This window comes from Ipomoea nil, unplaced genomic scaffold, assembly GCF_001879475.1.
Source record: "Ipomoea nil cultivar Tokyo-kokei standard unplaced genomic scaffold, Asagao_1.1 scaffold0268, whole genome shotgun sequence".
Taxonomy (NCBI): domain Eukaryota; kingdom Viridiplantae; phylum Streptophyta; class Magnoliopsida; order Solanales; family Convolvulaceae; genus Ipomoea; species Ipomoea nil.
The window spans coordinates 6,216,441-6,232,500 of record NW_017616696.1 but is presented as its reverse complement, the minus strand read 5'-3'; the positions used below and the strand labels follow the sequence as shown (position 1 = coordinate 6,232,500).

General features: G+C 34.8%; 3 protein-coding genes across 4 annotated transcripts; 2 read left to right on the top strand and 1 right to left on the bottom strand.

Moving 5' to 3' along the window:
* The first annotated feature begins 3,207 nt into the window (after positions 1 to 3,207).
* Positions 3,208 to 4,437, top strand: LOC109150704 (putative germin-like protein 2-1). Its single transcript, XM_019298691.1, has 2 exons — positions 3,208 to 3,363; positions 3,706 to 4,437. Exons 1-2 carry the CDS (start codon positions 3,249 to 3,251, stop codon positions 4,242 to 4,244), a joined length of 654 nt encoding a protein of 217 aa, XP_019154236.1. The 5' UTR covers positions 3,208 to 3,248; the 3' UTR covers positions 4,245 to 4,437.
* Positions 4,438 to 5,214: 777 nt separating this feature from the next.
* Positions 5,215 to 9,872, bottom strand: LOC109150686 (DNA polymerase delta small subunit). The gene is made up of 14 exons (XM_019298660.1): positions 9,696 to 9,872; positions 9,428 to 9,557; positions 8,622 to 8,728; positions 8,368 to 8,494; positions 7,838 to 7,945; positions 7,389 to 7,504; positions 7,207 to 7,290; positions 6,705 to 6,773; positions 6,524 to 6,595; positions 6,294 to 6,385; positions 6,077 to 6,204; positions 5,832 to 5,933; positions 5,682 to 5,749; positions 5,215 to 5,571 (listed from the first exon to the last, which is right to left on the bottom strand). The coding sequence occupies exons 1-14, from the start codon at positions 9,765 to 9,767 to the stop codon at positions 5,512 to 5,514; spliced, it is 1,335 nt and encodes a 444-aa protein (XP_019154205.1). The 5' UTR covers positions 9,768 to 9,872; the 3' UTR covers positions 5,215 to 5,511.
* A 2,659-nt stretch (positions 9,873 to 12,531) lies between these two features.
* Positions 12,532 to 14,842, top strand: LOC109150695. 2 transcript variants are annotated; one of them, XM_019298680.1, is made up of 2 exons: positions 12,532 to 13,409; positions 13,479 to 14,842. In XM_019298680.1, exons 1-2 carry the CDS (start codon positions 13,307 to 13,309, stop codon positions 14,633 to 14,635), a joined length of 1,260 nt encoding a protein of 419 aa, XP_019154225.1. In that variant the 5' UTR covers positions 12,532 to 13,306; the 3' UTR covers positions 14,636 to 14,842. The 2 variants fall into 2 exon arrangements, with proteins under 2 accessions (XP_019154225.1, XP_019154217.1); XM_019298672.1 differs by having other exon boundaries at positions 12,533 to 12,745; positions 13,207 to 14,842.
* Positions 14,843 to 16,060: the final 1,218 nt, after the last annotated feature.

The window sequence follows — 16,060 nt, the reverse complement described above, 5'->3', positions numbered from 1 at the left end:
ATTCTAACATGATATTAGAAGACTCATTTGATTTGTGGTTTCGTTTGCAGGCTATGGAGTGTAGCCAAAAATCATAATCACCTTCCTAAGCTTATAATAACTTTTAATTCTTTAATTTCATACCCTACCTAGAGATCAGACATTTTGCATGGACTCTTTCCGAATTGTATTGAAGTTGCATGGCCGCCTAAACTTATCTAATTCATCTTTGTTTTCATTAATCATTAGCATCCATTTTTGTGTATATATACATAACAGAACAACAGTTATGCTTCCAATTCCGCTATAATATGAATATTATATATAATAAGAAATTTTATTTTTACTTTGTCATCATATTGACTGATTCTTTATGGTGGGGTTAGCTTTGAATATTAAAGGAAAAACATAATCGATAATGCACCACTTTACATTGCAGTATTCCTCACATACTTGCTACACGACATTAATTAGCATTTCAGCTTCACACAAATAAACTTTACATTTAATTTGGATGTATTGTATGCATTTTTAATTTTATTATTTATTTGACTTGGTAAAGGACCATCAAGATGATTTTTTTTTAATATATATATTAACATTCATTTTAATTACTCCGTATCTGAATAATTTAATATGTTGCTCACAAAAGACGAAATTCTCTCGCCTCAGGAGTATCTACACTCCAGCTCGATCAATAGAATAATGGAATAAATCATGATGTATCAGTGACACATTAGGTAGGACTTAATCATGTGTCCTTTCTTACAATTTACCACCTAAGAACCAACTAAACTGCCCATGCAGACAATTGAGCTTCTTGCTCATTAGGTGCATATTGTATTACAAACAATATTACAAAAAATAAAATAAAAATTGCATGATGAACTTGATGGTATAAAAGTTACTGGAACAAATATAGAAAGTATGTAGTTTGTTCGCGAGTAAACAGAGAAGATAGAGTTGTATTGCTTTTACTCCTCGGTACAAGATTCAGTGTGCCCGACCCCCCTATCAGTCATAGGGTCAAATATAATATTTATACTAACTGAGTACAAAGGGTCCTATAATCAATGTAATGGAGCTTGTAATAATTATGTGTTCTCCTCTTTAAGTGTTCCTGTCCCTCTCTTACTTTGCTCCTTTAATGAGGCAGTGCTCTATAATAATATCATACGTTCGTTACACTTGATCTTTTGAGTCGGCTCTCTGTGTCCTATTATCTTGTCAAAACTAATCAATTTTTGTAATGAAGATATGTTTTTTTTTTTTGTGTGTGTGTATTATATTTGATATGATGATATCCTTACCATGAGAATAATTTAGATTGAGTTTGAGTTATACCAACAAAATAGTAAAAGATATTTTTTGTTTGCATGGGATATGTAGTACTGCCTACTGCCTATGATTCCGAACGATCAAATTAATATTAAAAATAACTGAGTTGCTTTGTTATATAAATGATGAGAAGAAAAATTAATATTTACATATTTAGTACTAAGTTTAATTTGTCTGATTCAAAAAAAAAAAAAAAAAAAAAAAAAAAAAAGAACTTCAAATTTTTTTTGAAGGGAAAAGAACTTTAATTTGTCTCATCTCATACTGATTAGTCGCAAATTATGCCATGAAATCGTGTTCACCGAGAATGGTGAACACAAGGCAAAACGACGTCGTTTTTAGGCAAAAAAAAAAAAAAAAATCGCGGATGTGGAGTTAACGGCGCCGTTTGATCAAATTATGAATTTTCTGTTATGAGATTATGAATTTTATGAAAATTCATAATCTCATAACAGAAAATTCATAATCGCATAACAGAAAATTCATAATCTCACAACTGAAAATTCATAATCGCATAACAGAAAATTCATAATCTCACAACTGAAAATTCATAATCTCATAACAGAAAATTCATAATCTTATAACAGAAAATTCATAATCTCATGGTTCCAAAGTGAATGTGTAGGCATGGTTCCAAAGTGAATGTGCAGGCATGGATTCATAATTTATGAATGTCCGTGATTTCGGACGGGAATATGTAGGCATGGCTCCAAAGTGAATGTGCACGCATGAATTCATAATTTATGAATGTCCGAAATTATGAATGTAATGAAAATTCATAATCTCATAACAGAAAATTCATAATCGCATAACAGAAAATTCATAATCTCATAACTGAAAATTCATAATCTCATAACAGAAAATTCATAATCTTATAACAGAAAATTCATAATCTCATGGTTCCAAAGTGAATGTGTAGGCATGGTTCCAAAGTGAATGTGCAGGCATGGATTCATAATTTATGAATGTCCGTGATTTCGGACGGGAATGTGTAGGCATGGTTCCAAAGTGAATGTGCAGGCATGAATTCATAATTTATGAATGTCCGAAATCTTTGTTCACCTCAAATTAAAGTGAAACCGCAAAATGTGAAAATAAAGAAGAAAAGTCACGCAATTAGAAAAAAAAAAAAAAAGATAACGGTGTACTAACACCGTTGGAACCGTCATGGTGAACACGGTTCCATTGCATAACGTCCCCTGATTAGTAATCTCATTCAACGCGGATTCGAATTTTAATAAACTACAAACTTGATTGCACTTTGGCGCTACTTATTTGGCTAAACTTCCTTTTCTGTTTATGCCTGGCCTTATCAATTACGGAGTACTATATATCATAATCAAATTAAATATAATGAGCCCAGCACCTACATATATGACTTTTCCATGCAAGTTTACCCTAAAAGGACAAGTTTTATCTTTTTAAGTGATGAGAGAAATTCACCGTCACTATATGAGAATGTACATTGAATAAATTCACTTTATGATTTAACAGGTAAATTAGCTTAAATTGTTCATAACTAATCGACTCAAATCAAGAAAACCAATAAGTTGCTCCCACTCGAATAACCTTTATCGATCTTTACATCTTCTTATGGTCTACAAATAATAAGTGATATACATTTTTTATGTATCAACAAGATGAGGAATTGGATCAATATTTAAAAACATTTTGTGACAAGCAAGGATGAGTACATGAGATCAGCTTAGACTGTTTCTCCTGTGTGCAACCAATCAAATTAAACGTACTTTTTCATGGGGTTGGGCGGCAGGCACAAGGAACTATTCTAACAATGCATGCATGGGGATTGGGGGGGTTCCATCACACTACGTACTCTCATCACTATATAAATTCGAAGCCTCACCAATCCATCAATCACCACACAAATTATACTCTTTCTCAATAATTTATCAATCTTATAATAACTAAAAATGGCAAAATGTGAAATCCTCTTGGCTTTCATGGCCATTGCGTGCTGTTACACTGCCACTGCATTTGAGCCAAAACCTCTCCAAGATTTCTGTGTTGCAGATGCTAATAGTGCAGGTATATATATTCATTCCTATATATGCATGCATGCATGCATGTTCTTCCTCAACTAACTACATCATTTTACTCTTTAATTCTATATTATTGGTCTTCTTCAATTGGTTAATACCGGTACCACGTATACTACAACAGTGACACCACCACATTTAGTCCTCACCAGCATTGTACTGGTCCTAATTTTACCCTTACTTATGACTGGCTAGTTAAGATTAAATTGAAAGTTTATGACTAAATATAGAGGTGCCAGTATACTCAGAAGACCCTAGCTGGTATTAACTCTTATCCATTATTTGAATATAATTTGACCCTTTTTTTTTTTTTTTTTTTTTGAATTCTCAGTTAGAGTGAATGGTCTGGCCTGCAAGAACCCCACGCAGGTTGAAGCGAATGATTTCTTCTTCAGCGGGCTTCACATAGCCGGCAACACCGCCTCAACCCCCACCGGCTCCACAGTCACGCCGGTCACCGTGGCTCAAATCCCCGGCCTAAATACTCTGGGTCTCTCACTGGCGCGCATCGACTACGCACCTTGGGGTGTCATTCCGCCCCACTATCACCCCAGGGCCTCTGAGATCTTCCTGGTGGTTGAAGGAACCATTGAGGTTGGATTCGTGACCTCCAACCCAGAAAACCGCCTCATTTCTAAGATTCTGAACAAGGGTGACGTTTTCGTGTACCCAGTAGGGCTGCCGCACTTCCAGCGCAACCTCGGAAAAACAAACGCGGTGGCGTTTTCCGGGTTGAGCAGCCAGAACCCCGGTGTGGTCACGGTGGCTAATGCGGTGTTCGGATCCAAACCCGATATTGCGGGTGCAGTGCTTGCTAAGGCTTTCCAAGTTGACATCAATACTATTTCTCAGATACAATCAAAGTTCTAATTAAATTAGAGGGAGGGAGGAGCTAAGCCAGTGTGATGTTAGTTTATGTTTCTGTGTGGTGTTCGATCTTAATTAATCTTGGAGAAATGAATGTTTATGTTTTTTATGTGATGTTTCCTTTTGAAACTAAATTATATGTTCTAATACACAGTAGTCCCTATAAATATTTAATTCAAATATTATGATTTATGAATATTCTTCCACACATGTATCATGGAGCTGATATACCTTTTTATGTGAATCTTTAATTTTAGAGATAGTTTTGGCATATTAGTTTGGAATAATGTTTAAATAATCCATCGAACTGTAAAATTATACCTTTCCCTATCATCTTTTGACCAGATGAGATAGGATTGTATGTAAGAGGAATTGCTGCATGAGCTAGTATCTAATGTATCCCTGCCTATTATGTATCTTTGGACACGCCATTAAATAATTTAATTAATGCCTGATTAGAAACAAAAATTAACAGGGCGTTTGGTTGGGAGTAAGGAATTAGGGTGAAAAGGATTTGCAATTCGGTGGGAAAAGAATAAGGTAGAAATAAAGTAGGAATTCAAATTACATTGTTTGGTAGGCCGGAATGAATAGAATTATTGGGTAGGGAATGAAAGAAGTGATATAAGACTAAAATGTCCTTATGTAATAATAATAATAGTAATAATTAAGGATACTTTTGTCATTTCATTCCCTTTTCCTTTTCTCACAACCACCGAATTGCAATTCATGGGGGGTGCCCATGAATTGCAGTTCAGCAAAAGGGGTGAATTGTAATTCTGTGGAATTGCAATTCCCTCCAACCAAACAGCGTAATTGTGGCTTCCACTGAATTGCAATTCAACTACAGCCAAATTACGTCCAACCAAACAGGCCATTAATGTTAGTTCTTCTCTCTTTATTTAATTCTTTCTCCCCGCCCCCCCCCCCCCCCCCCCCCCCCCCCCAATTATTTTTTGTAAGATGATAAGCAATATACCAACTATATATTTGTGGTATCCCCATTACATATATATATAATCCTATCTCAGGAAAGAAAAAAGATCCATGTTAAGTTTACAAACATTACTCACAATTGTAATGAACATTTGCTGGGGTGTGCATATAAAAACACAGTGGAATGTGTTTCATGGCACCAGAAAGACAAACCATTCATGAATACACTAAATACAATTGTAACCTAATATTTAACGTCTGTAGAACAGTAGAGAATGAAATTAAAACTCACAAGAAACTACAGGCCAGGGTACTTGCTCATCCCAGCTGTGGGTTATAAGTTTATTTGACCACCAATGCTAAGAGTGTAGCATTCAAGATTTCTCATGTTTAACTGCATGGGAAGTAATAAAAGCATTTTACAAGAATGTGTTTGCACAATCACTCATCGTCCCGTAACGATCATAATAAATAAATTGAAGATAATAGGGTATGAAATCTTACCACCACAGCAACACCTGTCTCGGCAAATCTAGGAATGCAAATGAGTCTTACCGCCTGCCCCTCTGGCCCTGCATCAAAACCATTATCATAATTACATCTCTCGCTCTCGAAAACTCAGTATGCAAATGTTCAGAAATGTGACTCAAGTACCTTTGATCAAGCGAGTCTCGTACTTATCTTGATTGCCCACAAAATAAACATGGGGACAAGATTCGACGAAGAAAGGATCCCTATCGGTGTAGGGATAGCACCCTACAAACACAGAAAGTTACTACCCAACATCTAATATGTATGATGGCTATCATTGACAGGATAGGCTGCCAGAAAATCATGACAAATTTAACTGGAGTAATAATTTACTCAGAAAACTACAAGCAAAAGTATGCATGTTTTACCAAGGGTATTTGGTGCAGTGGGTGCCAGATGCCTCCATCTCAATGTTCGCTCCATGAATTCAAGTTTATCTTTTGCTTCTGAATACTTCCCAAGGTCATCTATGTTCTGACCTGAAGTTCCCAGAAATCTAAAAAGTATGCAATAATCATGTTAAACATTCACCTATATTCCACGACAAGAAGCAGCTACTTTCAAACAAAACAAAGATATCCTTACCTAAGGTTGTCAAGCTCAAAGCAATGAGGATTAGTACAAGATCTGAAAGTATTATATGTTGATGACCCAGGGAAAAGGCATCTATGCAGGGGCTGCCATTTCAAGAAAGACGGGAACTAATTATTAAAGATTCTACATAACCACCACATTATTCAGAACATCTGAAATGAATTAAAAGAACATGCTTTGTAACTAGCATAACATTCAGATATTCAGATAATTAAAACAACCTGTTGCGGCATGGCGAAATTCGCAGGATCACCAGGTCCAGGCATGATATCCAAAGGTATACCAGCTGCAATCTGAACCCAAAAAAAAAAAAAAAAAAAAAAAAAAACAATAATAATAATAAATACCAAGACTATAGTACAGAATAATATGTAGTTCAATTTAATTAATTGATAGCTAGACCTGAGTCAGCAAGATATCCAGTTCTTTGATTGGCTCAGATAATTTAGACTGGTCCTTCGAACCCAAATTCTGCAACAATCAGTTGTGACATAAGAGCGAGCAACTTGTGCATTCCTGCTTTACTTTTAAAATAATAATCAAATGCTGACAAATGTTTTAGCACATAAAATTACTGATTGAAGATCTAATTTGATCACAAGCATCAACTAACTTCGGATATTAATTTCAATCTAAAAACTGAAAAATCCAGTATTTATGACAATGTATGTTGAAGGAAACTAAGACACAAGTTTAGAACATAAAGGGCACTGCCATAATGAATATGAATCAAAAAATTATCCTATGTGCTTAATTAGTTTTTCCTCATTTATCAGAAGAGAAAAGAAAATAATAATAATAATAATAATAATAATAATAATAATAATAATAATAATAATAATAAGAAGAAGAAGAAAAAATTATTCAAATATCTATTCTATAATAAAGAAAGTAAAGAGTTTACCTGACCATTCAGAAGTCCACTTGGAACTTCGACAGAATTTCCAGCAATGACTACTTGAACAATTTGAGATGCAATATTTTGGTCCTTTTTGAATAAGTTAAAAAGATATTGCTCAAATTAATCAGATGGTAAAATGCAAAATATGCGATAGGAGAAAATAAAACAAACAGAACCAAACGAACCTTCTCATCTCCTAAATGTCCAGTTATATGATCAATTAAAAGCTGAAACTGTAGAGGATTGGAGGTGCTGCTCCCAACACTCAAACCAGAGATGAATACCACATACTTGTCTTCATCTGTTCATCCAACAAATAAGTTTCAACCTGAATTCTTACATACTAATTCTAAAGTTTGTTTAGTATAAGAGCTGTACTACTCCAATTTCCATTAATTTATGATGAAATCACCTACTCAGGCTCATACACTAAATCAGTTCTTCATGATTAAATACTGAAAACAAAACTTTGATTCATATCACCTCATCTGGACACTAAATTAATTTGCAGGGCTCCATGCAAACAAAGGTTCAAATTCGGTCCAGAGAATGGCAGAGCACCAGAAAACAAGCAAGCACATACACTGAATAAAATGCCAGAGATTAAGAAAGCATTCAAGTTATGCAATCTCACCTGATTGAAGTGGTTGCTCTATTTGTTGTGCTAGGTCAGCCTCTAGAACATCTACAACCAGAAAATCACCAGCAGTAGTTTCTTTTCCATGTAATGCCACAACAAGCCCTATAAAGCATATCATATCAAAGAAATCAAGTATGTCAGGCAAACTTGATCATGACAGAATGCTATAAAATATTAAGGAGTATATTATAGAATATGATAAAGTAACCATATCTTCGCGTAAGATTATTTTATCTTTTTATTGTAGTACTTTAGTTCATGTGAATGTGATATAAAAGGGAATTGTTCATAAGCATATCCTATGGCACTCAAAACAACTCAAAGAAACACCTCAGATGACTAGTTAATTTATTTGCAACTCTATTGAATTCCTCTTCAATACCATGCAATTAAGTGTTAACTTCAAGATTAGTGATACTCAACAATTGTTCAAAAGATCACCATTGCAACATCCAAAGAAGCCAGACATGCAAGAAACAATCAGGCACATCACAGGAGATCGTGTAGCAACTAATAATGCGAACCTGTTACATATGTCGAAGGCAATAACAAACTGCCACTCAGTTTGACTCTTCCACTCTCATCTTCCAAAACTAAATAATCATCCGAGTGCACAAAATTGTGATTCTGTGCAAGCGGTGTAGCAGATCTCTGTCCACCAGAATTTGAGTTATTAGTGTCTTTCAATTATGAAGTAACTTAATTCCAAAATTTGGCAAAACAGAGAATTGTAGATAAAGAGGACAAATATGAAACATTCTTTATCAGAATTTTGTACCCCCTTAGAGTACTCATCAAGAACGGAAGGTTTAAGCTTCATGTGCTTGTAGAGGGTCCCAACAATAATGCATTCTTTCCCTTCCTCTAATCCCAGAACAGTACAGACTGCATTAATTAAAGCTAACCATCAATTCACAGTAGCAAATGTAAGACCATAGGATGGATGAAATGTAGCTCAACACTTTAAAAAAAAATATTACTCGAAAAAAAACAGAAGTGAATTTGACTTCAAACTGATAGGGTCTTGCCATTGTCAGTACAATCGCAAAGCAAAATGTGGAGAGGGGATAAACTAAAGGCCTGAGGGGGGAGGTAGGGATAAGAAGAAGATAAGTCCAAAATTTTTGTCTTAGATCCATGCAAATACAACAAAATATTGTAACCCAACACAAATTTCCCAGGAAAGAGAGGAAGTAGACTAAGAATGACACTTCCAACTTGAATTAGGTACTGTCCAGTGGAAATTCACAATATTAATAAACCATTTCTAAAATTTCTTATTAAAGAAAAATTATAATGGCCAAAACCCTAATCCCATTTCAAATGCAACTAATGAAAGAGTAAAGAACACTCAAATCAATCCTTCCCCACTATTGTAAAAAGATCCGTTTCAAGGTCTGATTTATTTTTTTTCCCCAGAATTTAAACAGAAATTTTGCTACTAAAAAAATTTAGAAGTCAAAATTATAGGAGGAAAAACTATAGAGACCAAATTGAACAAAAATATATGCATAAACCAGCTAAACTTTTTCGAATGCGAAATTTACAATAAATAGCTGCAAATAGGGGCGAAGAAGCAGATACCAGGTAAATGGGGTTTCCAATTTGGGAGGAGAGAGTAGAGGAGAGTTCTCATCAAGTGAAGTCTAGCAAAATATATCTGGCTGTACTGTTGACCCCTGTACATTAACTTCTGAATCTGAAAGCTTTCATCCTGAAAAATTAAAACACCAAAGAAAATTTAATTTAGAAATACGGTAACCATAACCATGTTGATTTGAGTGGAAGGTGTGAATGGACAGGGAGAGAATGAATTGTTAGTAGAAGATAGGGTTCGTTTTTGTTGTTGTACCAAGGATTTGTAGATAGACTGTTTCCTCTGGAGGATGCCGTAGCTCTCCGAGTCCACTTCCATGGCGACCATGGCGGGAAAAGACGCTCTGCAATTTCGGTACAGTAAGGGAGGTGTCCGTTTTAATGTTTTATAGGCGCTAACGACGCGGGCTTAGGTTTCTTACCTCTACTAGACGCACAGGGCAAATTATGTTGGGGACTCGGTCCACCTTGCAAGGTGGACCCAAGTTTAAAAATATACAATTTATATATTGAATGTTCATATTTTATATAATGAATATTCATAATTTTTATTTTGTATATATTAAATGTTCACAATTTACATATTGGATGTTCACAGTTTACATATGAAATGTTTATCTTGCAAGGCAACTCTGGATCTATGGCATAATTGTCGGATACACCAGGTTCGATACCTCAAATGGCATTATATTATAATTATTATTTTTTTTAAATCACAGTAACCCAATTAGTTTTGGACTGCGAGAGCGAGGAAAAACTTTTAAATTATACAATTCAAACCTACTTTCTTTTTTAATGTGGAAAAAATTATTTGAAGTCTTTCCACCTTCATTTTTTCAAAAATTATTTGAAGTCTTTCCACCTTCATTTTTTCAATTCAAATAGATTTATTTTGATAATCAATTTCTCATTCGCTTAGTTATTATTTGCTTTGAGCATACAATATATTAATTTTTTCATCTCACTTTGAGTGCAAATCTGTGTGTGTGTGTGTGTGTGTGTGTGTGTTTGTTTGTTTAGGATCAAGTCCACATGCCACTTTCCGTGCGAAAATGCGATTTGTGCACTTAAGGCTTAAAACCATGCACTTGAATGTAAAAATTGTGTACTTGAAGGCAAAAAAGTTGCATTCGGAGGCAAATAGATGTGTAATTGATGAAATTTATGGTGCCAAAAAAGGATGTTATTCAACTTAAGTGTTATTAAATCAATTACCCATACAAATCATTTGTAAATCTCACAAATTTTATTAGAAATTTAGTTATATGTGTATTGAAAAAAAATGCACAAGATATAACAAATACTGCCCAGAAGTTGTGCACCTAAAGAAAAAGAAATATGCACTTGAAGGCAAAAGGGTTCACTTGAATGTTAAGTTTTTTTTTTCTTTTTTTTTTTTCTCTCTTTTTACACAATTGTAAGACGCATATACACTTTTAGAGTTTTAGGCATTAAATTGAGCACTTGAAAGCATAAAGAGGACCACTAGAAGGCAAAGGGGAAAAAAAAGACACTAAAAGAAAAAATTCGAATTAAATTAATTACACACTCTTAGAAAGAAAAACATGCACTTGAAGGCCAACAGATTTGCACTCAAAGGCACAAATGATGTGCACTCAAAATAGAAACTAAGTACTGAAATAAAAGTGATGCACTCGAAGAAGAAAAAGTATGCACTTGAAGAAGGAAAAATGTGCACTCGAAGAAGGACAACTGTGCACTCGGATACAAAGACAAGCTGACTTGTTTGTTCAAAATTACAAGAATGTCACCGCGCATATTTTTAATTATCTTCAATCTGGTCTGTTGATTTGGAGTACATCTTTGGTTGAGACTTAACCATATTTTTTTTACCTAAAGACCTCTTGCGCATTTGATATGCATCGTGTCTCTCTCTCTCTCTCTCTCTCTCTCTCTCTCTCTCTCTCTATATATATATATATATATATATATATATATATATATATATATATATTCCATTAACATTGATTTTTTTCAACACAATGATTAGAATGATGTCAGATCGATCATGTAACATGTGTAAGCTGATTTAAAATAAAAATAAAAAAAAATAAAAAAAAACAAAAAAAAAAAACCACAAGGACGAAAGTGACCCAATCTAGATGTCGAAGCCGGACAAACCAACAACTAGTTAACTATCAGTTAGCATATGTAGACTAACTTCATCGCCACTTCATTTATGTTGCTCATGACAAACTTTAGTAATTAGAACAGACATCAAGTGATTAACTCATTTGCACTTAGTCCAAGCAAATAAATAAAATACCGACAAACTTGAATGGCAAATGTATGATCAATGTATTTTTTCCGAAGTGCATATTGGGTAGTCAACGAGTAGGTGAGTTATTATCACTATTAATTATAGACATAGAATTAGCAACATATTTGAGACATGTGAAAAAAAAAAAAAAAAAAAAAAAAAAAAAAAGAGGTATGTTTAGTAATTTCTTATTCTTATTTGCCTGTGAAGTATAATATTTTCCATATTAAAAGTGACAAAAGAATATTTGGCTAATATAATACAACAAGTGTATTTAGTTAATGACCACTTCAATAAAATTTCAAGAACATATTAAACTATAAGTTAACTCCCCATTTTGACTTGTCCTTCTCTTAAAACATTTGAATATATTATCATATAACTAATCAATTAATACTTTTTAAGTATAAAAAATTTTAAAATTTAAACACAACACCTTCTAACAAAGAAATATCCTAACTAGAAAAATAATAATATCAAAATTATTAATATTTAAACGGGGACTTGAAATCAGTCCATGCTATACATTCTTATATTTATTACTCACAAAATAATCACTTTCAAAGTCTCAAATAACAATTACATATTTGTAATATACTCCGTAATATTTTACCATATCAAAAGTATATATTTGAAATGATTAGTTTTTAAGATTTAATGTAAAGTTTTTTTGAGTACTATTGTTACATTATAATATTTGTCCATACATAAGTTATCAACTAGAACCAGATTTAATGTAAAGTATTTTGTTATTGTACGCAACTAATATTTGACATAACTCTCTATCTCTTTCTATCTATTGTTTAATCTTTATTGGGAAAATAGGAATTGAACACAAATGCACAATTAACAGGCAGGGGCAGCCCATCATCTCTCTTACTCTCTCGGACCAGATCCCTATTTACAAGAGAAAACACAACCCATGAAAAATCCACTCGGTACTCCACCGATTTCAGAGAAGTAACAAGCATTTCTTGCTCCAGCTTAACGCTCTTGAGCCTCAAAATCCAATATTTTGCTCAAAGGTCTCTCTGTCTTTCTCTCTCTAGCTGAAGCAACTTTTGAGTTTTTTGTCTTTTATCGGTGAATTGTAATTAAACCCTATGTTTGAATTTTGCTTGGGATTCTAGAACGTGAATTTCCAATCTTGAGCTGGATTCGTGAAATTGAATCTCATTCTGGGTCACAATCTCGTTGGCTCTTTTCGTTTTCTGTGATGAGGTTTGGGTTTTGTTTTTGTTGACTGACCCACAAATGATTAGGGATTTTTCTTTTCCTTTCATTCAATTTGTTTCAGCATAAATTTCCGGGCTTTATTGTTTATGGCCAGGATACAATAATGGTTTTTATTCATATTATCGAGTGGAATCTGGGTTTTGGTTTTCTTAATCAGTAAATTAGGGTTTCTTGGTTAAGTCCACCTGAGCTTACTTCATTTTTAATTATCTGAATTACCAAAGTTTGGGTTTTTAATTTTCGAATTCAGAGGGAGAAATCTGAGCTTTGGTTTGATTGGGAGTGTAAGACACATACATAGGTTTTGGTTGCACTGAGCTGGAATTTGGGTGTGTTTAGTTTAAGGAACTATGGAGGATGGGACTCCGAATTCGATGAATCTTGATCTTAATTTGGGCCCTGTTGATCATCCAAATGGTGAAGTGGCTCCTGAGTCTGGACCAGTACCCACTCCGAATATTAATTTGGAGGAGATTTTTGTTAGGGAAAGGAGACAATTTGGTCCCGAATCGTTTCCAATTGAGAATATTAATTTGGAGGAGTTCCTTGATGGTAGAGTTAGGGAAGCAGTTAGGCAAAGGAGACAGAGGAGGCAACGGTGGCGGTCCATGTGGAGAGAGTTCCCAGTCCCGCCTGAAACTAGAAACATTGCATTGGAATTGATCGGTGGGAGCAGATTGCAGACTGGTGAGGCTAGTATTGCTGCCGAGGAGAGGCCTGCAGAAGTGACCAAAACATGCGATACTAACAATTCGTGTTTGAATGATGAGGTATCGGGAAAAAAAGAAGAAAATGAAAAGGGAAACGGGGATGAAGGTAGCTTCTTTGACTGCAATATATGCTTGGATTTGGCAAAGGAACCCGTCGTGACTTGTTGTGGCCACTTGTTTTGTTGGCCTTGCCTTTATCGTTGGTTACATGTCCATTCGGATGCGAAAGAATGCCCTGTTTGTAAGGGGGAAGTGACAATGAAGAATGTGACTCCAATTTACGGTCGTGGGGGTAGTGCTCGGGAGACCGAAGAGAATTCTGCACTCAAAGTTCCTCACAGGCCCCAAGCACGACGAGTCGAGAGCTGGAGACAAACCATTCAGAGGGCTGCAGCGTTCACCATCCCGATGGAAGAAATGATTCGTCGACTTGGCAGTAGATTCGATTTGACCCAGATGCAGCCTCAAAATCTCGATGGCTCCCACGAATCTCCCGAGAGAACCAACTCCTTGCTCAACCGCATTCTTACCTCGAGGGGACGCAGAGAGCAGAACCCTATCTTGCCATCTGATGATGTCGTTAACATGGCGGGTCCCACTGACTCGGATATCTTGGAAAGCCTGGAAAACCCGGAAAACCGGCGACTTTCATCTCTTCTACAACGCAGATCAAATTTGCATCGGGCCGCTGGTGTTGCTAACCTTAACATTGCTGAAAGGCTGCTCGAAACATATTTCCGTAACAGTGACAGAAGTCAGGAGCAGGCTCTACCGGTTGACGACAGAGATTCTGTTTCGAGCATCGCAGCCGTGATTCACTCCGAGAGTCAGACTGTAGATACTGCTGTCGAAATAGATTCCACAGTTTCTCTTTCCACCTCATCTTCCAGAAGAAGAAACGATGCTTCTAGAATCTCAGATGTTGATAGTGGAGATTCACGCCCGCTTAGAAGGAGGAGACTGCACTGATCGCCTCCTCTCATCCTATTCACTTTCAGTAGTTTAAATTTCTTTCAGCGTAAATGTCTCACAGCATTTGCTCAAGTATAAACTGCCAGTATACATAGGCATGCTTTAAAAAATATCGAACTTGCTCTCGTGGACAACTCACATGAGGTATTCTTAATGCATTTCTAAGTTTTGCTTATTCTATAAAATATCTTTCCTTTTCTTCAATGCTCAATTGCTTATAATCTTCTATGTTGAGCAATCATGTTGGTTTGTTTGTTTGTTTGTGTCATATCTGAGTTACTTGTGCTGCACTTTTCACGTGTTTATAATCTTTATATATGTTGCAAAGCATATGAGATAAATCAATTTCTGAAGGTGATAATTTATCATTACTTAAGTCATAATCATATATGTGTTGATGGAAGTTTATTGCGGTGACTACCTTGAATTAGGTGAAATGTGTGTCCATTTAGGTATAGGTTGAGAATAGAGAATGGAAAACGGGAATGGGGATTGAATTTGAGACCTCTTAGCGGTTATGATGATTTGGAACTTAATTGTTGGATTGTGGCTCGAGATAGTAATGTAAGTTGTGATTGAGTACATTAGATTGCAGGGAGGAAGGAGTTAATCAAAATTGAAGTTGGTAAAGAGTCCTCATTATTACTAGGAAAAGTTTTATTCTTAGGAGGCATCAAAATGTTAAAAATATGTTGTCCAGATCCTCCTATATATCCATAGCATATTTGTTTCTCAAACCTTAAATAAACAAAAAAGTGTAATTAAATTCTAATCTTACATACTTAGCTGGTTACAAATGATTTGAAGTTGATTAAATTTTGACGTGTACATTTATTCATGTGATAGTGAATTAGCCCATTACTTGGAAAATCTTTTTATTTTTAGAAATTAAAAATTAAAACACCGAACAGAGACAATTTATTTTCAACATCACATGATAGCCATTAATATCTTAATGAGTTTAGATCTATACTCTAAAACGAAATCTGAAATCGGATTATCGAGGCTTTTTATGCCGAGATCTAGACTCAATAAGATAGCCATGGTTGTCATCTGACACTGGATGGAGAATGGAAATGTTGTCTTCATCCAATGTTTTAGAATTTTAATTTTTTTAAAAACTTTTTTTCAAAGGAATAAGGTTTAAATTGGTTACTGAACCTAACTTGAAAATGCAATTAGGTAACTAAACAAAAAAAGTACAATTAGGTCATTAAACGAAAAAAATGTGTAATAAGGTCATTGAACACTCCAAATGTATACAATTTCACCTAATATCAGGTTACCATCCATTTCGTCAGGTTGTCTGCTTTACGTGGATGGTGAGTTGACATTTTAAATAATTTTTAATAATAAATTTTTAAAATAATTTTTTTTTTAAAAATGATTGCTGGCCGGCGGCCACCGCTTCCCCGCCCCTCT